At 44.9% G+C, this 13,953-nt stretch overlaps 1 protein-coding gene across 1 annotated transcript in view; it reads right to left on the reverse strand.

Annotated features, from left to right (window-relative positions):
* Positions 1 to 10,337: 10,337 nt before the first annotated feature.
* Positions 10,338 to 13,953, reverse strand: part of WNT7A (Wnt family member 7A) — a 35,584-nt gene continuing 31,968 nt past the window's right edge. The window contains exon 4 of the mRNA XM_053954058.1: positions 10,338 to 13,357. Within this exon, the coding sequence (XP_053810033.1) occupies positions 12,878 to 13,357 (480 nt within the window). The 3' untranslated portion in view covers positions 10,338 to 12,877. The remainder of the gene's footprint in view (positions 13,358 to 13,953) is intronic.

Genomic DNA, 13,953 nt, shown 5'->3' on the forward strand with positions numbered 1-13,953 from the left:
CAAGGTGCCTTTGTAACGTAACCCTTTATTAATGATAGAAATGGAGTCACTGAGGTTAACCAATCTGCCACTTAAATATAACTGCAGTTTGTGTTATCTGTAACTGAAGAAGGTCATGGGATCTCTCGTTTGCACTGGGAGTTTGCAGTGCCAACAAATTAGCATCCAGAGTCCTGGCCAGGCATACAGAGCAGCCTCTGAGAGCTGCCCAGGAGCCAAAGGAACAGGCTCCCTCCAGCTCCTGAGCCCACTGGCATTTGTTAAAACAGCCCTGCTCTTGTTGCCAGCCTTAATGTGCTGAGAAAGTGTCAGTAGAGCCTTGGGCAGGAATGGGAGGGGTGGTGGTGCCAAGGGGCAGCCAAGCCCAGGGAAGGGCCCGCGGTGCTGCTTGAGGGTGGATGGGGCTCAGGGACTGAGCCGGATCTCACCTGTTCTTGCTTCCAGGAAGGCAGCAACCAGGTAAGTCTGGGAGGAAAGACACTTCTGAGAGGGTAGAAAAGAAAACCAATTTACTTTGAGAGCAATGAATTTAAGTGCTTTTGCCCTTTCTTAACAAGACCGGCTAAGAAGAAAAGAAGAAAAAAGGGAGAAAGCAAAGTCTTCTTCTTTCCTCCTCCCCCCTGCAAAATTCTGCATGCCCTTTTGGCAGAGATCCATCATTCACTTAACGTGTCCTGCTGAAATCAGTTCTTGTGTCAGGATTTGGAGAGCCAGAACAAAATTTGTTTGCTGATCCCATCCACAGATCACTCAAGAGGATTCATAAAGGTTGGCAAAAATACCCACAAACCCACGTTCAATTTGCTGTGTAAAGTAATGCATTAGGGAATGACAGATTCCAGCAGGGAGGGGAAAAGTCTGATTGTACAAACCAGTTGGTCAAAGCCCACAAGCACCTTGAAGCACATGAAATTACATGAAAGGGGATTTGCCTCCTTTGGTGATGGAAGAAAATGGACTTTATAGTGAAAATGTGCCCTGCTGAGTGAGGAAGGAAGGGCATGAGGAGGTGCTCTGGGGCTTGGGGCTGTGTGACACCACAGGGTGGTAGTGACACAGCTCATGGGTGGAGCAGGTCCCTTGGCCACTACTCTGAGCCAAAGCCAGCTTTGTGTCCCTGCTGTCCATGGGGTTTGGTAGCACTCCTACTTCCACATTTAATCATGTGGAGAGAAAAAACACTACAAAACCCCTCCAGGGCAGCTGAAGGGTTTTCTCCTGCAGCTCCTACACTTCACAGACCTATGAAATGGCTCCTGGTTTGGGATTCCCTGGTCTCTGTCTGGGCTGACGTGGAATCACAGAATCAGGACTGTCCTGAGTTGGAAGGGACGTCCAAGGATCACTGAGCCCAACTCCTTAATACGCCTCTTCAAAGCTCCTGTTCAACTCTCCCAACACAGAACCAAGCAAGAAAGAGTCCAAGTGCCTATGAGGGCTGAGGAGGAGTTCTCAGGGCACAGGCCTGGCTACAGCCTGCTCTTCTGTCTGCTGGGGTGCTGGGAGCATCATGGAACCATCATGTTCTTGCAACAGATGCAAGTAGGACCTTGTTTTCTGAAATTATTCTTAATTAAAATACAATTAGCTGCATGAAGTAGAAAGTGGCTTTCTCCAATCTCCCATCTGAATAAAAAGGAATGCTGTGGTCATGCTGTGGTTGGTCAGCAGTGCTCAGGTGCTCACCTAACATCAGCCTCCTCACTTTCCTGGGTTCACAGAGTGCAGCTTTGTGCAGAACATGAGGCTGGGAGAATTCTCCTGATTGTAGCCGAGCCCACACCAAGTGCCTTAACCCACCCACAGCTGATGTGCTGTTCTGCAGCCTCACTGTGTGTAGTTCCTCTGGTAAATAGTGTGGGCCATGATGTCACTCTTGCTTAAAGCAATTTGTTGAGTTGTAAATACCAATCAATTCCTGTGACTGAATCCTGTGACCTTGGGTGCAATCCATGACAATGCTGACTTTAATGTATTTTCTAGCCTTATCAAAACTACTTTTAGCTGCCCTTTCCAATTAACTTCCCATCTCACTAATAAAATACTGAGAGAATTATATTTACCACTTCTGCCAGTTCTAACTGGAAACAATTCTGACTAAGGAATATTAAATGTTGCACATTGACAAATCTGATCTCTGCTCATCATTGCTGGGGTCAGCAGTCTCCTCCTCGGCCTTTTCTCAAAGCCAGACATACTTTGCAGCCGAGGGTCACTTGACCAGTTTCAAACTCAAATTTAAACAGTTTTTTCTTTATGCCCAAAGCAGGAGGGGGTATGTGATCCCTGTTGGTGCAGGACTCCAACTTGAAAACTTCCTTCTTTGAGCCCAGTGTCTTATTCCTGCCTCTCCTGCCCTCCACCAAACTTGCATGCAGACACTTCTGAAAATGACTGGTATTTGTTTCCTCTCAGTTGTCTCCTAACGCAGGAAAATTACTGTACAGACTGAAGGGGTTTCATAGGATTTGGAAGGGTGGTTTGGGGAGGATGATTGAGGACAGGACACACAAACTCTCTGACAGGAAGGATATTTGCACTCAGAGGATTTTTTCCTGACATCTGAGATGATTCCAGTGATACAGGCCCACATGCTCTGAGCTGAGCTGCTGTCACACAGAGCCTGGGGAAGAGCAGCTGACCTGGACAGGTTTCTGTGGCTCAGGGCTGCTGAGCTCTGACTCCACTGCAGTGCCACAGACCAGCACCCTGTGTCTGAGTGAGGGAGAGAGCTCAGAAGCAGAATGCGATCTGCCAAAATCTCTTATCTTTCTGTGATGACATGAGGAATTTCTGCGTATTTGGCTTTTCTTCTAGAACTATGACAGGAGCACAGGCACAGCCAGCAGCAGATGCAGCCTTGTGGGGCTTTAAGTCCCTGTACTCCCCATGGAGATTTTACATTTGTAATTCTCACTTCTGGCTTTAACAGCTTTGCTGGCTACAGCAGAAATCCTCATTGTTCCAGCATGTCAGGATGAGAGCTTGGTGTTGCAGAGTTGTCTTTCATCTTTCCCTGTGCTGCTGCACTGCTTCAGCATCCCCAGCCCTGCCAGCCCTTCCCTCCCAGGTGCCCTGGCCCTGCAGGCTGTTCCTGCCCTGGGAGCCCAGTGGGCAAAGCTGGAGCTGGGTGGTGTGGGGATGTGGGTGGCAAGAGCCTGCAGGGCTGACAGCGCTGCTGGAAAGTTTGTTCCCCAGAATCTGAACTTCAGATAAATAGTACACGCTGGCTGTAATTTAAATGCAATCAATATTCAGTTAAAAAACAAATAGAAAGCTTTTTAGATCGGTGATGTAAGGGAATGTTGGTTCAAGGAAGTAATTACATATTATGTAGAAAAAGTCAATTTAAGTCCTCAATAATTTACTTAAGTGATTTACTTGACTGATGTGTTGTCTTGACCCAGTAGGGCAGAGTGACAGACACTCAGCTGTGGCAGAGTTCCAGCAAAACCAGCCGTTGTTACTGTCCAACATAAATCATTAGCTACTGTCTTGTTCCAGGTGCACACAGGTGCTATTTAAAACAAAAAAAAAAGGTGATAAATTTTATGTTTGTAAACATAACTCTGTCAAAACTAATCCTGTTTCTGGCAGATGAAGATGTTATCCATACTTCTTGCGAAGGCAATATCCATTTTCAGGAAATAAAGTTCCTAGTGTATAATTAGCTGAAATTGGCTGACATTAGGGCAGTGGGGGTACCTGGTGGGTTTAACTGGATGGCTGGGAAAGGAGCTGCCCTTTGCCCGTGCTGCACACACCCATGGGGACAATGACAGGATGGCTGCTGGTGGCCTAGTGGGGCTCCAGGACCTGCTGCCGTCTCATGGCAGTGGCTTTTTAGGATGCTCTTTGGACTCTTCCCAGATTACATTCCATACATGTGGAAGGTAGGCATTGCCATTTGTAGCCATGACAACGATGCTGGTGAGTGCTGCTGTTCCCTGCTTGCTCTACCTGAGACACAAGGATCCTTTTAAAAATTACCTCTTGTGCTGTGCTTGTCCTTTAAAGCTGAGAGTGAGCTTTGGCCCCTGAGAAGATGAACCCCGGGGTGCATTGAGTGGGTGTGCTGAGCTCTGAGTCTTGACCTTCACCAAGCCTCAAAGAACAGCACCCAGTCCCATAGGCTCCCACAGACCTGAGAGCAGCTGAAATCCGAGTTTAGGATTACACAGAAAAATCTGCTGGTGTTCCAGGGTAAAGCTGCATGATCCAACGTATTCAAAAGCTTCAAGCAACCCATTAGTCCCCTGTTACACCCCTATTTCCCTGTTCCTTGCTGCCTTGAGTGCTTGTAGCAACAGCTACAACAAAGCAAAAAAACCCCACTAAAAATGCCAAAAGACCCCTGAACCACTCCTCACCTGCACTCCCTTGAAAATTATGGGAATATGATTCAACTAATGCTACTCCATCATTGACACTAGTATGTGTGATGTCCCTTTAATTCCCGTGGACTGAATATCACCAGCTCTAGGAAGGATCTCTGGGAGAAGAAGCAAGCTCAGGACCAAGAAGGAAAACCAGACTGGTTGATGACAGCTGGACCGGGTAGTAGTGGGCAGCAAAACGTAGCTGAATTCTTCATTAAACCACATGGCTTTGCAATTATAACATGAAACTGGGGCAGATAGAACCCAGGAAACCACTGTGGGGAGGTGACTCCAGCATATGTTCAGAATGTAGCAAAAAATGGCTCCTGGCAATTTTTTGCATGCGTTCTTCCAGTAGCTTAACAAATCTTGAGTTTGGTTATGTAACAAGATCATTAGATCAGCATTTGGGACCTATTTACTGTGACAGGAAAACAATACACCTATGATCTATTGTAGGCTGGGTTGAGATTTCCAACTTCAACAGTAAATATGGCTGATAAATTAAATTAATATGATAGCCTTGACATAGTACTAGTAGTTTTTGTATTACAGGTGTTGAATTTCATTCTCAAAGAATTAACCTGAACTTCAGCCCTCTCAGGTCTTCAGTCTCTTCATAAAGCCTATAAGTACCACAGACAAGTCTTATGTCATTAGCCTCTTAATGTTATAAACATTTAATGAAGTTAAATTTGAAGTACAACACATTGTAAAATCAATCTGATCTTGTTGGGGAGACAAAGGGAAGAAAATTGTTGGAGTCATTTGGAAAACAAATTAAGAATTACATTCACTTAACTTTGAAGTGGATGAAAAATTATGGCCAAGATGGATAGAGCCATTGTGTTCCAAAGGCAAAGAGGGCTGGGACCAGGGATCCTCTTTCAGAGGAGAATGCTGCCTGACACAAATTACCAGCACCCTCAGTGGCAGGCAGCCTCCATCAACCATCTGGGCCATGCGGGCAGAGCTTTCCTAGAAATTGGAGGAATTTCACTCCAAATATTGCAGCTCAGGCACCTCCCCCTCAGAGCAGCCCCTTCAGCAGCTGAGGATTTCCGTGCCTTTGAGCACAGGTCTGCACTGTTCCCCTCCAGGGCTGCTCCCATTTCCAGGGATGCTCACCTGCTCCCGCCCTGTGGCTCCTGCCCCCCAGCACTGCCCTCAAACACGGGGCTGTCTTGTCTGGCTGCAGGACAAAGCCATTCTTGCTGCAAATGCTTCCCTGGAATTGCCTTTCTAAGGAATAGGTGGCTGAGGTTCTCCCAGCCTGTACTGCAGTGGGGGTGAGGGGCTTTGCTGGCAGCCAGCTCAGTGTCCTGGCATGGTTTACCAGCACCCAGGGTCTCCTCCAAGTGCTAAGCAGGCAGAAAAGAAATAAATAAAAATAAATAAACCCCTATTAGTGAAGGTTTACTGTGTAAAACTCCAAGACAATGAACAAGAAAAAGTGAAGGGCAGCATATGTCTTAAAATGCTGCAGACAACAACCTGCTCAGAGGAAAGTGTACTTGTTCTTTCTTTTTAAAACTCATTATTTATTTTCTCTATTCTTCAGACCTAATGTCTCACTAATGAATTCCAGGGGGTTTTTGAATCATGGTGATATCATGGGTTAAACCCCTTCTCTATTTTTTGAATGTAAATTCTTTTTGACATTCTTAGTTATTGCAGAGCATTGACTTCTTTCCTACGACAAAACCAATTGCTCTTTGGTTTTGCATAGTTAACATTTTGCTAATGGGTAGCCAAGATTCTCTCAGCAGCTCAACAACATTTTCTAAAGCACACTGGCGTTGTTGTAGCAACTGGTGGCTGATCTGTGAATAAAGCAGATGTCATTTTGACAGGATAAAGGGAGAATAATCTATCACCCGGCCACTGCCACTCCTGCCCAAAGAAGTCATCAAAATGACAACTTTGATGTGTAGCCATTAATTCAGGTCTGTGTATCCCCTCATCTCATCTTGTTATTATATCAACCAAGGGTATGTTACAAACACCAGGAGTTTCCCAGACCCTCTCCCTTGTCTTTCTGAGGAAGTGCAGCCTGGATATGCCAAGGCACTGACGGTTTGCCAGCTTCCTTTTGGGCTCTGATTGATTTTGCACTGTCGTCCAAGCTGCTCTGGCCTAAATAAACACAATATATATTCTGGAATGCTTTTTTTCTTTACTGTTTAATCTGAATTCAGCTCATGTGGCTCACAACTAAAAATGGGCAAGCGTCAAAATATTCTGACAGGTGCCCGAGCTGAGCACAAAAGAAGAGACAGAAGCAAATAAATTGCCTTTCTAACTTCTCAGAAAGGCTTTAATCCATTTATTTTTTTTTTTGTTTTAGCTTCTGTTCTAATTCTCATAATTCATATTTAGTTGGTACAACTCATTGACCCCAGTGAGTCATCTCACATCCCCCTCTTTTGGTGGCAGCAAACACCATGTGCTTTAAGACCATCCTATTAAATGCTTTCCATTAGAATATTCCCTATTTTTTTTTTCTATGCTTCCAGTGCTGAGGCATCAGAGCAATGTGCCCCTGCTTTGTGGAGACTTTCAGCTGAGTTTCAGCTTGCCAGAGGCTGTTTGTTCCCTCTGTGGAGCTGCTGTCCACATCCCCTCCCTCAAAAAGCCTGCTCTGCTATCTCCTTTGCCTCCCAGCTTTGCTGATCACTTGACTCGAGGAGACAAGACATGAGACCAGGTTCCTTCCATTTCCCTGGTGCATGACTCATACTTAATGTGGAGGTTATATTAATTACTGTGTGCTCAGCATTTAATGAGCCTGGGAAGGAGTCTCCTTTCTTCAACTACCCAGAACACACAGGGAAATCACTGCATGCAGTGAATGCATTTTCCAAACCCTCAAATCTGGATATGTATTTTATACAAGGAGACAAATCAGTCATTGCTCAAGTTCCTTAAAAAAATGGATGGCAGAAGCTGAGAAATCTGGGCCATAGTCCTATTTCTCTCACAGGCTGCCTTTGTGCCCACTGGCCAACTCTCTTGGGCTCTGTCTCCTGATTTCCTGTCTGTTTGTAGGGATAATAGTGGCTGGCTGGGACCAGGCTCAGCTCAGAACTTTTGCACAACTTGACATCACAGCATTAGAGAAGGCCAAGAGGAATTATCCTGATGTTTTTTAATATGTGGAAAACATTTTTTTTTTTTAATAAATGACCTATCTTCCAGTCCTATATGATTGCTTGTACTGGATCTTCTGTATCTTTCTCCATTGACTTCTTTCTTAAGGTGATGGGTATTTAACATCCTCTGTGGGATTTTATGCTAGAAAATACACTATATGTGATGTCCATAGTGCATATTTCCATGTGCAAAAGAAAAGTTGCTAGGTAAGAACTTCTGTGTGAGAAACAACTCACAAAACAGGTTTCTTGCTGGTTCCAGGGAACAGATACTTGGATTTGGCTTGATGTGAATGAAATTGCTCTATGGGCTGTGCAACAGCGGGCAGGCTCAGCTTTGCTGCAATCTGCCCATTTTGCTGAGCCCTTTCTGTTCCGTGCTGGACACAGTGGTGTGCTTTCTGTGCATTGATTTGTTCAGGGGTTTTCCTTCTTTTTCCTCTGTGCTCCAAAGCATTTCTGGGGTGCACGCGGTCTGTTATAGGCCTTTACTTTCTTTATCTTTCAAATGTCTTTTTCTGTCTTCTAGTTAGAATAATGGAATGTCCTAAACTGGAAGGGACCTACAAGGATCATCAAGTCCAGCTCCCAGCCCTGCACAGGACACCCCAACAATCCCACCCCTGAGAGTGTTGTCCAAATGCTCCTGGAGCTCTGGCAGCTTTGGGGACATGGCCAAACCCTGGGGAGTCTGTTCAGTGCCCCAGCACCCTCTGGGGGAAGAATCTTTCCCCGATATCCACCCTAAGCCTCCCCTGGCCCAGCTCCAGCTGTTCCCTGGGTGCTGTCCCTGTCTCAGGGAGCGGAGATTGGAGCTGGCCCTCGGCAGGAGCTGCAGCCCCTGGTGAGGTCTGATCTCAATCTTCCCTTCTCCAGCTGAGCAAACCAAGTGCCCTCAGCCACTCTTTGTAGGGCCCCTCCTGACCCTTCCCCGTGCTGTGTCCCTCCTTTGAACATTCTTTTTTATATTGCAGTGACCAAAACTTCAGACAATGTTTGAGGTGAGGCCATCCCAGTGCAGAGCAGAGAGGGACAATCCCCTCCCTGGCTCAGGCTGGGCCTGGTGCCCCCCAGATCAGGGATGTCCCCCCTGGCTGCCAGGGCACTGCTGACTCACATCCGGTTTTCCATCCACCCTGCAGCTCAGACTTGGAGACCTTCTTGCTCCGTTGGCTTCTTAGGTTACAGGTTGGGGACAAGGGACAGTGTTCGTTAATATGCACATTTGGGACATTCACAGTGCATATTTCCTCATGTCTATTATAATGACAAATGTGAAAATACTATCAGAAATACCTATATAGAGTCCTAATTTGGATTTGTGCATACTTACTGCAGTCTGTGACGTTTCTTTGTTTAACAAATTGATTTTGAATTGTGGTCAGTTAAAAAGAGTTTTGTAATCCACAGGAGAGTTCATTGAGAGCCTTGTGAACTATGGTATGTAGCCATTATTTGCCTTTTCTAAGTTACTGGGTCCCCTTACAATAACTTTACCAAATGAGCCCCTTAAGAGTATCTTTTAAGGATGTTTTCAGTTTAATTAGCACTGTTGAAAGACATTTCTCTGTTAGCTTTGTGCATACATGGCAATGAAAACTTAATCATGGACTGAGACTGATCATGTTTTGTGTAGGTGCTTCTAGTATCAAGCTGAGTGAATTCAGGTTAGTTGTCCTTTTAGAAAGGCTGAGAGGTAAAATCCTTAAAACTTATTTGGGAATCCTGAGGCAGAACATCTTCATTTCCACAAACTGGGGTTCCACTACAGGATGGGGAAGGGAGATTCCACAATTAACAGCTTCCCAGCTCGCAGCCAGGCTTTTTCCCTTCTGCTTCCCACTGCTCTCCCTGCCCCTGCTCCTGGGCTGTGTTTCCTCTGCCCCCTCCAGGTTGTCCCTGTGCCCAGTGCTGCCCTGGCAGCACACATGAAAAGATGTATTTTCCTTTGGGGGCTGCATTGTCCTGCACTTGTGTACATTTCAGTGCCATTGTGAGCTCCTTCCCCACGTAAAAACAGAGCTCTTCTATCCTGGAGCACAAAGACCAAACTGTTGTGAGGGGAGGAATATCCACAAACCCGTAAATCTTCCCCCTTCTCCTGTTTATTCTTTTTGCCATTCAAGCCCATTTAGCGAAGGACCAATTAATTCCACATTCATGGCGCATTCTGATGGGCGTGATTTCTCCTATTTTGGATGACACAGCCAAATTTCCAAATACTTTCTAGGTGAATGCAGCATTTGGTTTTCCTGCTTCTTTAATTCATGATCCCCAAACTGTTATTCCAGTTATTAAACAAATCAACATTTTTTTTCCTTTCTTTCTCTCCATTTTCTCATCAGCAATATTGTAAAATATAGGGAAAATTTGTACCAAATTGAATTCCTTGTGCATCCAGTTTTTTATTATTGTGAGTAAAACTGTTTAAAGATATTTGTCCTTCAATAATTATTCTGCTAGCTGTACATGACACATCACTGCATATGGAAATTTACAGGAAGCATGAGTTTTACACATCACTTTCCTATGGTAAAAACATGCTGCAAAAGCAATAATTTGTAAAGTAACTCTAATTAGTGAGGAAAACACAGTTTTAACTATGATGTGGTATTCACTAAATCAAAGCCCAATACAAACTGGGGGGAGATTCCAATATTAAATGTTAGATCTGAATTATTTAACCATAATAGAGATTTGCAATGAACATCCCTACTGTATGTGGTTGCATTTTAAATCTAGTTGTGTGGAATTGAGGAGGACTAAGAGCTCAATGAAATAAGACTCAGTGAAAATTGACAAGTCATAAAATTGAAAGTAAATTACATTAATAACTTTATTTTGATACCTCATTCTGGTGACTTAATTGAATAAAAATTCTATTTAGTGTTAAGTAGCAGGTCTGCAAAGAAACTGTGCATTAACCCCTGATGTACATTGCTAGGATTAAGTACTGCATGGGCTTGTGTAGTTAAATAATATATACAAAGGATTAATTTAAAACCCGAGTCCTAGCAGATAGGTTGTCAAACTCTGCAGCATCTTTTGTGATGCTTCTGTTTCTCTTCTCAGAAATTCTCTGTTTTCACAGTGTTGGGTGAGAGTTTTGCCTGAGAAGGATCAGAGAACACAGGACAGAGCTGTCTCACCTACCCCTGATGGAACTTGCTGCTGTGCAGGGAGTGAGTGACACATTCCCACCACTGATGCCTCATTAACTGGGGAGATCCTGCAGCCTGGAAGGAGGAGAGAATCTGATCTGTCCCAGGCAATGTGCAATATCATCTGTAATGCTGGGCCACGTTTCTTACCCAGTGAAAAACAATGTTAGAATTAGACACGTTTTTTTATCAGCCACAAATGAGTTAAGCAGTAGAAACAGAACGATTTTAAATGCAGAGAAATATTTACCATTCAAATGTCTGAAGAAATCAGCAGCGATAAAAAGGAAATACCACAAAGGGAATGCAAAACAGCTTAGTTGGGCTCTGAAAAACAAGTGAGTAGTCTTTAAATTTGCCTCTTTAAACGTCCAATGTTTTTTTTTTTTTTGTATTTTCAGGGTCTGGCCTTTTGGGGGGTGGTGGGGGAAGGATAATGTAAATGCCAAAAGGAGCTGGACAAAAAGTAAGCTTTGTATCCTATCTATGAGAATCAGACGATGTGTGTCATGCAAGTTATTACAGTCACAGTCTACAGTCTTACCCTGATGGGAATCAGATTTGACAGCAGCACAAAGCAGAGGTTTAACTGACAGCACACACAGCACATTTGCGAGTCATAACGCCACAGTTTAATGACTGACGCATGTGGGAAGCTAATTCGGATTTTTTTTTTTCTTGAATGGGATAAATGAGCATCCAGTTAATACCAATCATGAATTCAAGCCATGTGACAAAATTGATGCTACATACCCTGTTCTTGTTTTGCATATTCTGCAAATTAAGCTGCAGGAAAAGAGCCAGGAGAGAAAGTTCATCCTGCTTTCTGACACATCCACCAATTGCAGCTGAATGCATCCAGCTTGCTGCTGTTGTGTTCACAAACTAATTACCCTTTCTCTGTTAAATAGCCTAAGAATTACAAATTGTATGCCTGTTTTGAGAAAAAGTACAGGTTGAACAAGCAGACGTAGTATAAATAAAATATTTATATAAAAATAGTCTCTTACAAAATATACTCTCTTATCCTATGGTTGATTTTTCCAAAAGATGGAATTTTGTCTGGATTTGCTTATTTTTAGACATATTCCAAACAAGATTTTATTAATGCTTCTTTCTTTAATTGAAGAAAAAAAATATAACCGCAAAACTGGTAAAGATTTTTAACCCCTACCACTCCACTTTTGTTCCAGACAACTAGCAGCAAACAGGAGGAAACAAACAAAAACCCCAAAATACAGTGTGTTTGTGTATGTACATATATATAAAGACGTCAGCTTTTGTCCTTAAACATCCAGTACTGTAGAACATATCCTGCAAGTCCAACTAATAGAAATACCCTACTCAAGATCAATATGAACAGCTCCAGTGTTTCCTTGCTGATCCTACAAAATTATTCCACAAAGAAAGCCAGCTATCTACTTTAATTGCAGAATAGTTCCAGAAGGGTTGGTAAAGTTCTTCTTTTAATTAAATAAATTAACATTAGTTTTATCTGAATAAATTGTTAAATATTGTTATTATTATGCCCAAGTGTCCCAAATCCCTGTGCTAAAATCTGCAGCTCACACACACACGAGAAAGGCAGATAAAGCAGTGTCTACAGAACCCTTCCACAGTTCTTCTTGCTGCAGCAAGTGCTGTGAAGTGGAAAGATGGGCAAGACCAGTAGAAGCTTTTCACGAATGTGGAAGCCTAAATCTGTGTTATCCACACACTCCCACGGGCAATTCACGGGGAGGCTCTGTCCATCCCATCCTGTGCAGAGCCCTTTTGTAGGGATTGCTCCCCTACCCCTCCCTGCTCCTTGTACACAGAGGTGTTTGACCATCCCTTTCCCAAACCAAGAGTTCGTTGTCACACCCAGAGATTCCTCCCTGGCCGGTGTCTTTCCACAAGGCAGCCAGCGCTCCTTCCTCCCAAGGGGCAGGCTCACTGAGATGATCCTTTTCTCTCTCTTGCATGTCTCTGGTGGCCCGGGGTGGGGTTTGCTTGTTTTTGTTTCTTGGCTGACTTTATAAGAGTCTGAAATGTGTATCCACATAAGCAACGAATAGTGAGGAGAGAAGAGAGGGCTCCATTGGTGAGCATCTCTTTGAGGAGAACAGCTCTTCCCGCAGTTCGCTCAGCTACGTCGAGCGCATGTGCAAATGTATCCAGGCCAGGGAATGGCCAGAGCAGGTGCTCACTTACAGGTGTACACCTCTGTCCTCTCGCTGCACGTGTTGCATTTCACATAGCAGCACCAGTGGAACTTGCAGTTGCACTGCCACACCCTGGAGTACTGGTGGGTGTTGTAGCCACGGCCGCAGCACATCAGGTCACAGCCGTTGGATTGCTGCGCCGTCTTGTTGCACATCCTGCCCTGCGTGCCCACGCTGCCCGTCACCGGGTCCTCCTCGCAGTAGTTGGGGGATTTCTCGATGTACACCAGGTCTGTGTCCATGGGTTTGCGGTAGGAAAGGGGCTTCTTGATCTTGAGGAAGGTGGGGCGCTTGTTGCGGCTGGCCCTGACAGGCTCCACCTGCACGGCCTCGTTGTACTTGTCCTTGAGGATGTAGCCCAGCTCCCGGAACTTGGGCAGCGTTGTCCAGCAGGTTTTAGTGGTGCAGGACCCCGAGACCCCGTGGCACTTGCACTCTAACTTCATGTTTTCCTCCAGGATCTGTGGTTAGAAGAACAAAGAAGGATGCATTAATAGCAGGGCTGTTAGATGGATGCTGGGTGACGCTCAGGGATGGGTTTGTTCTGCAATGGGAGCTGCCACCACACACAGGCCACGCTGCTGTCCCAGGCGGCAAATGCTCATCAGTATGACCCAGTTCTGCCTGCAGAGCTGATTCCCCTTCTGCACAGTGAGTTCAGCAGGCAGGATGACTCTGCCTAACTCCACAGCCAAGGGACCAATGCTCGAATGGGACCCTCCTCAGGCACGGCTTTTCTTCAACATGATTGCCCAGTGCGCAACACTTTCCTTTTGAAGTTAACAAGCCTCATCTTCCCTTCCGCCTTCACATCCCCTGAAATTCTGTCCCTGTATCTTCTCCTGCTGTTTACCAGCCCAGTCTTTGCCAAATAAAACTGGAGTCCAGCTTAGTCCCTGCTCTGTGTCCTGGGCCCTGCAGCTGACCCCAAGCAGCAGTGGCGTTGGGATAACACAAGCAAACACATCTAATTACAGCAATTAATTTCTCACTGTCTTTTACTTGAAAGAGGCCACAATAATTTTGATGATGAAACTCTGCCTAACCTGGCAGAGCC

This window comes from Vidua chalybeata, chromosome 12 (assembly GCF_026979565.1).
Source record: "Vidua chalybeata isolate OUT-0048 chromosome 12, bVidCha1 merged haplotype, whole genome shotgun sequence".
Lineage (NCBI taxonomy): Eukaryota > Metazoa > Chordata > Aves > Passeriformes > Viduidae > Vidua > Vidua chalybeata.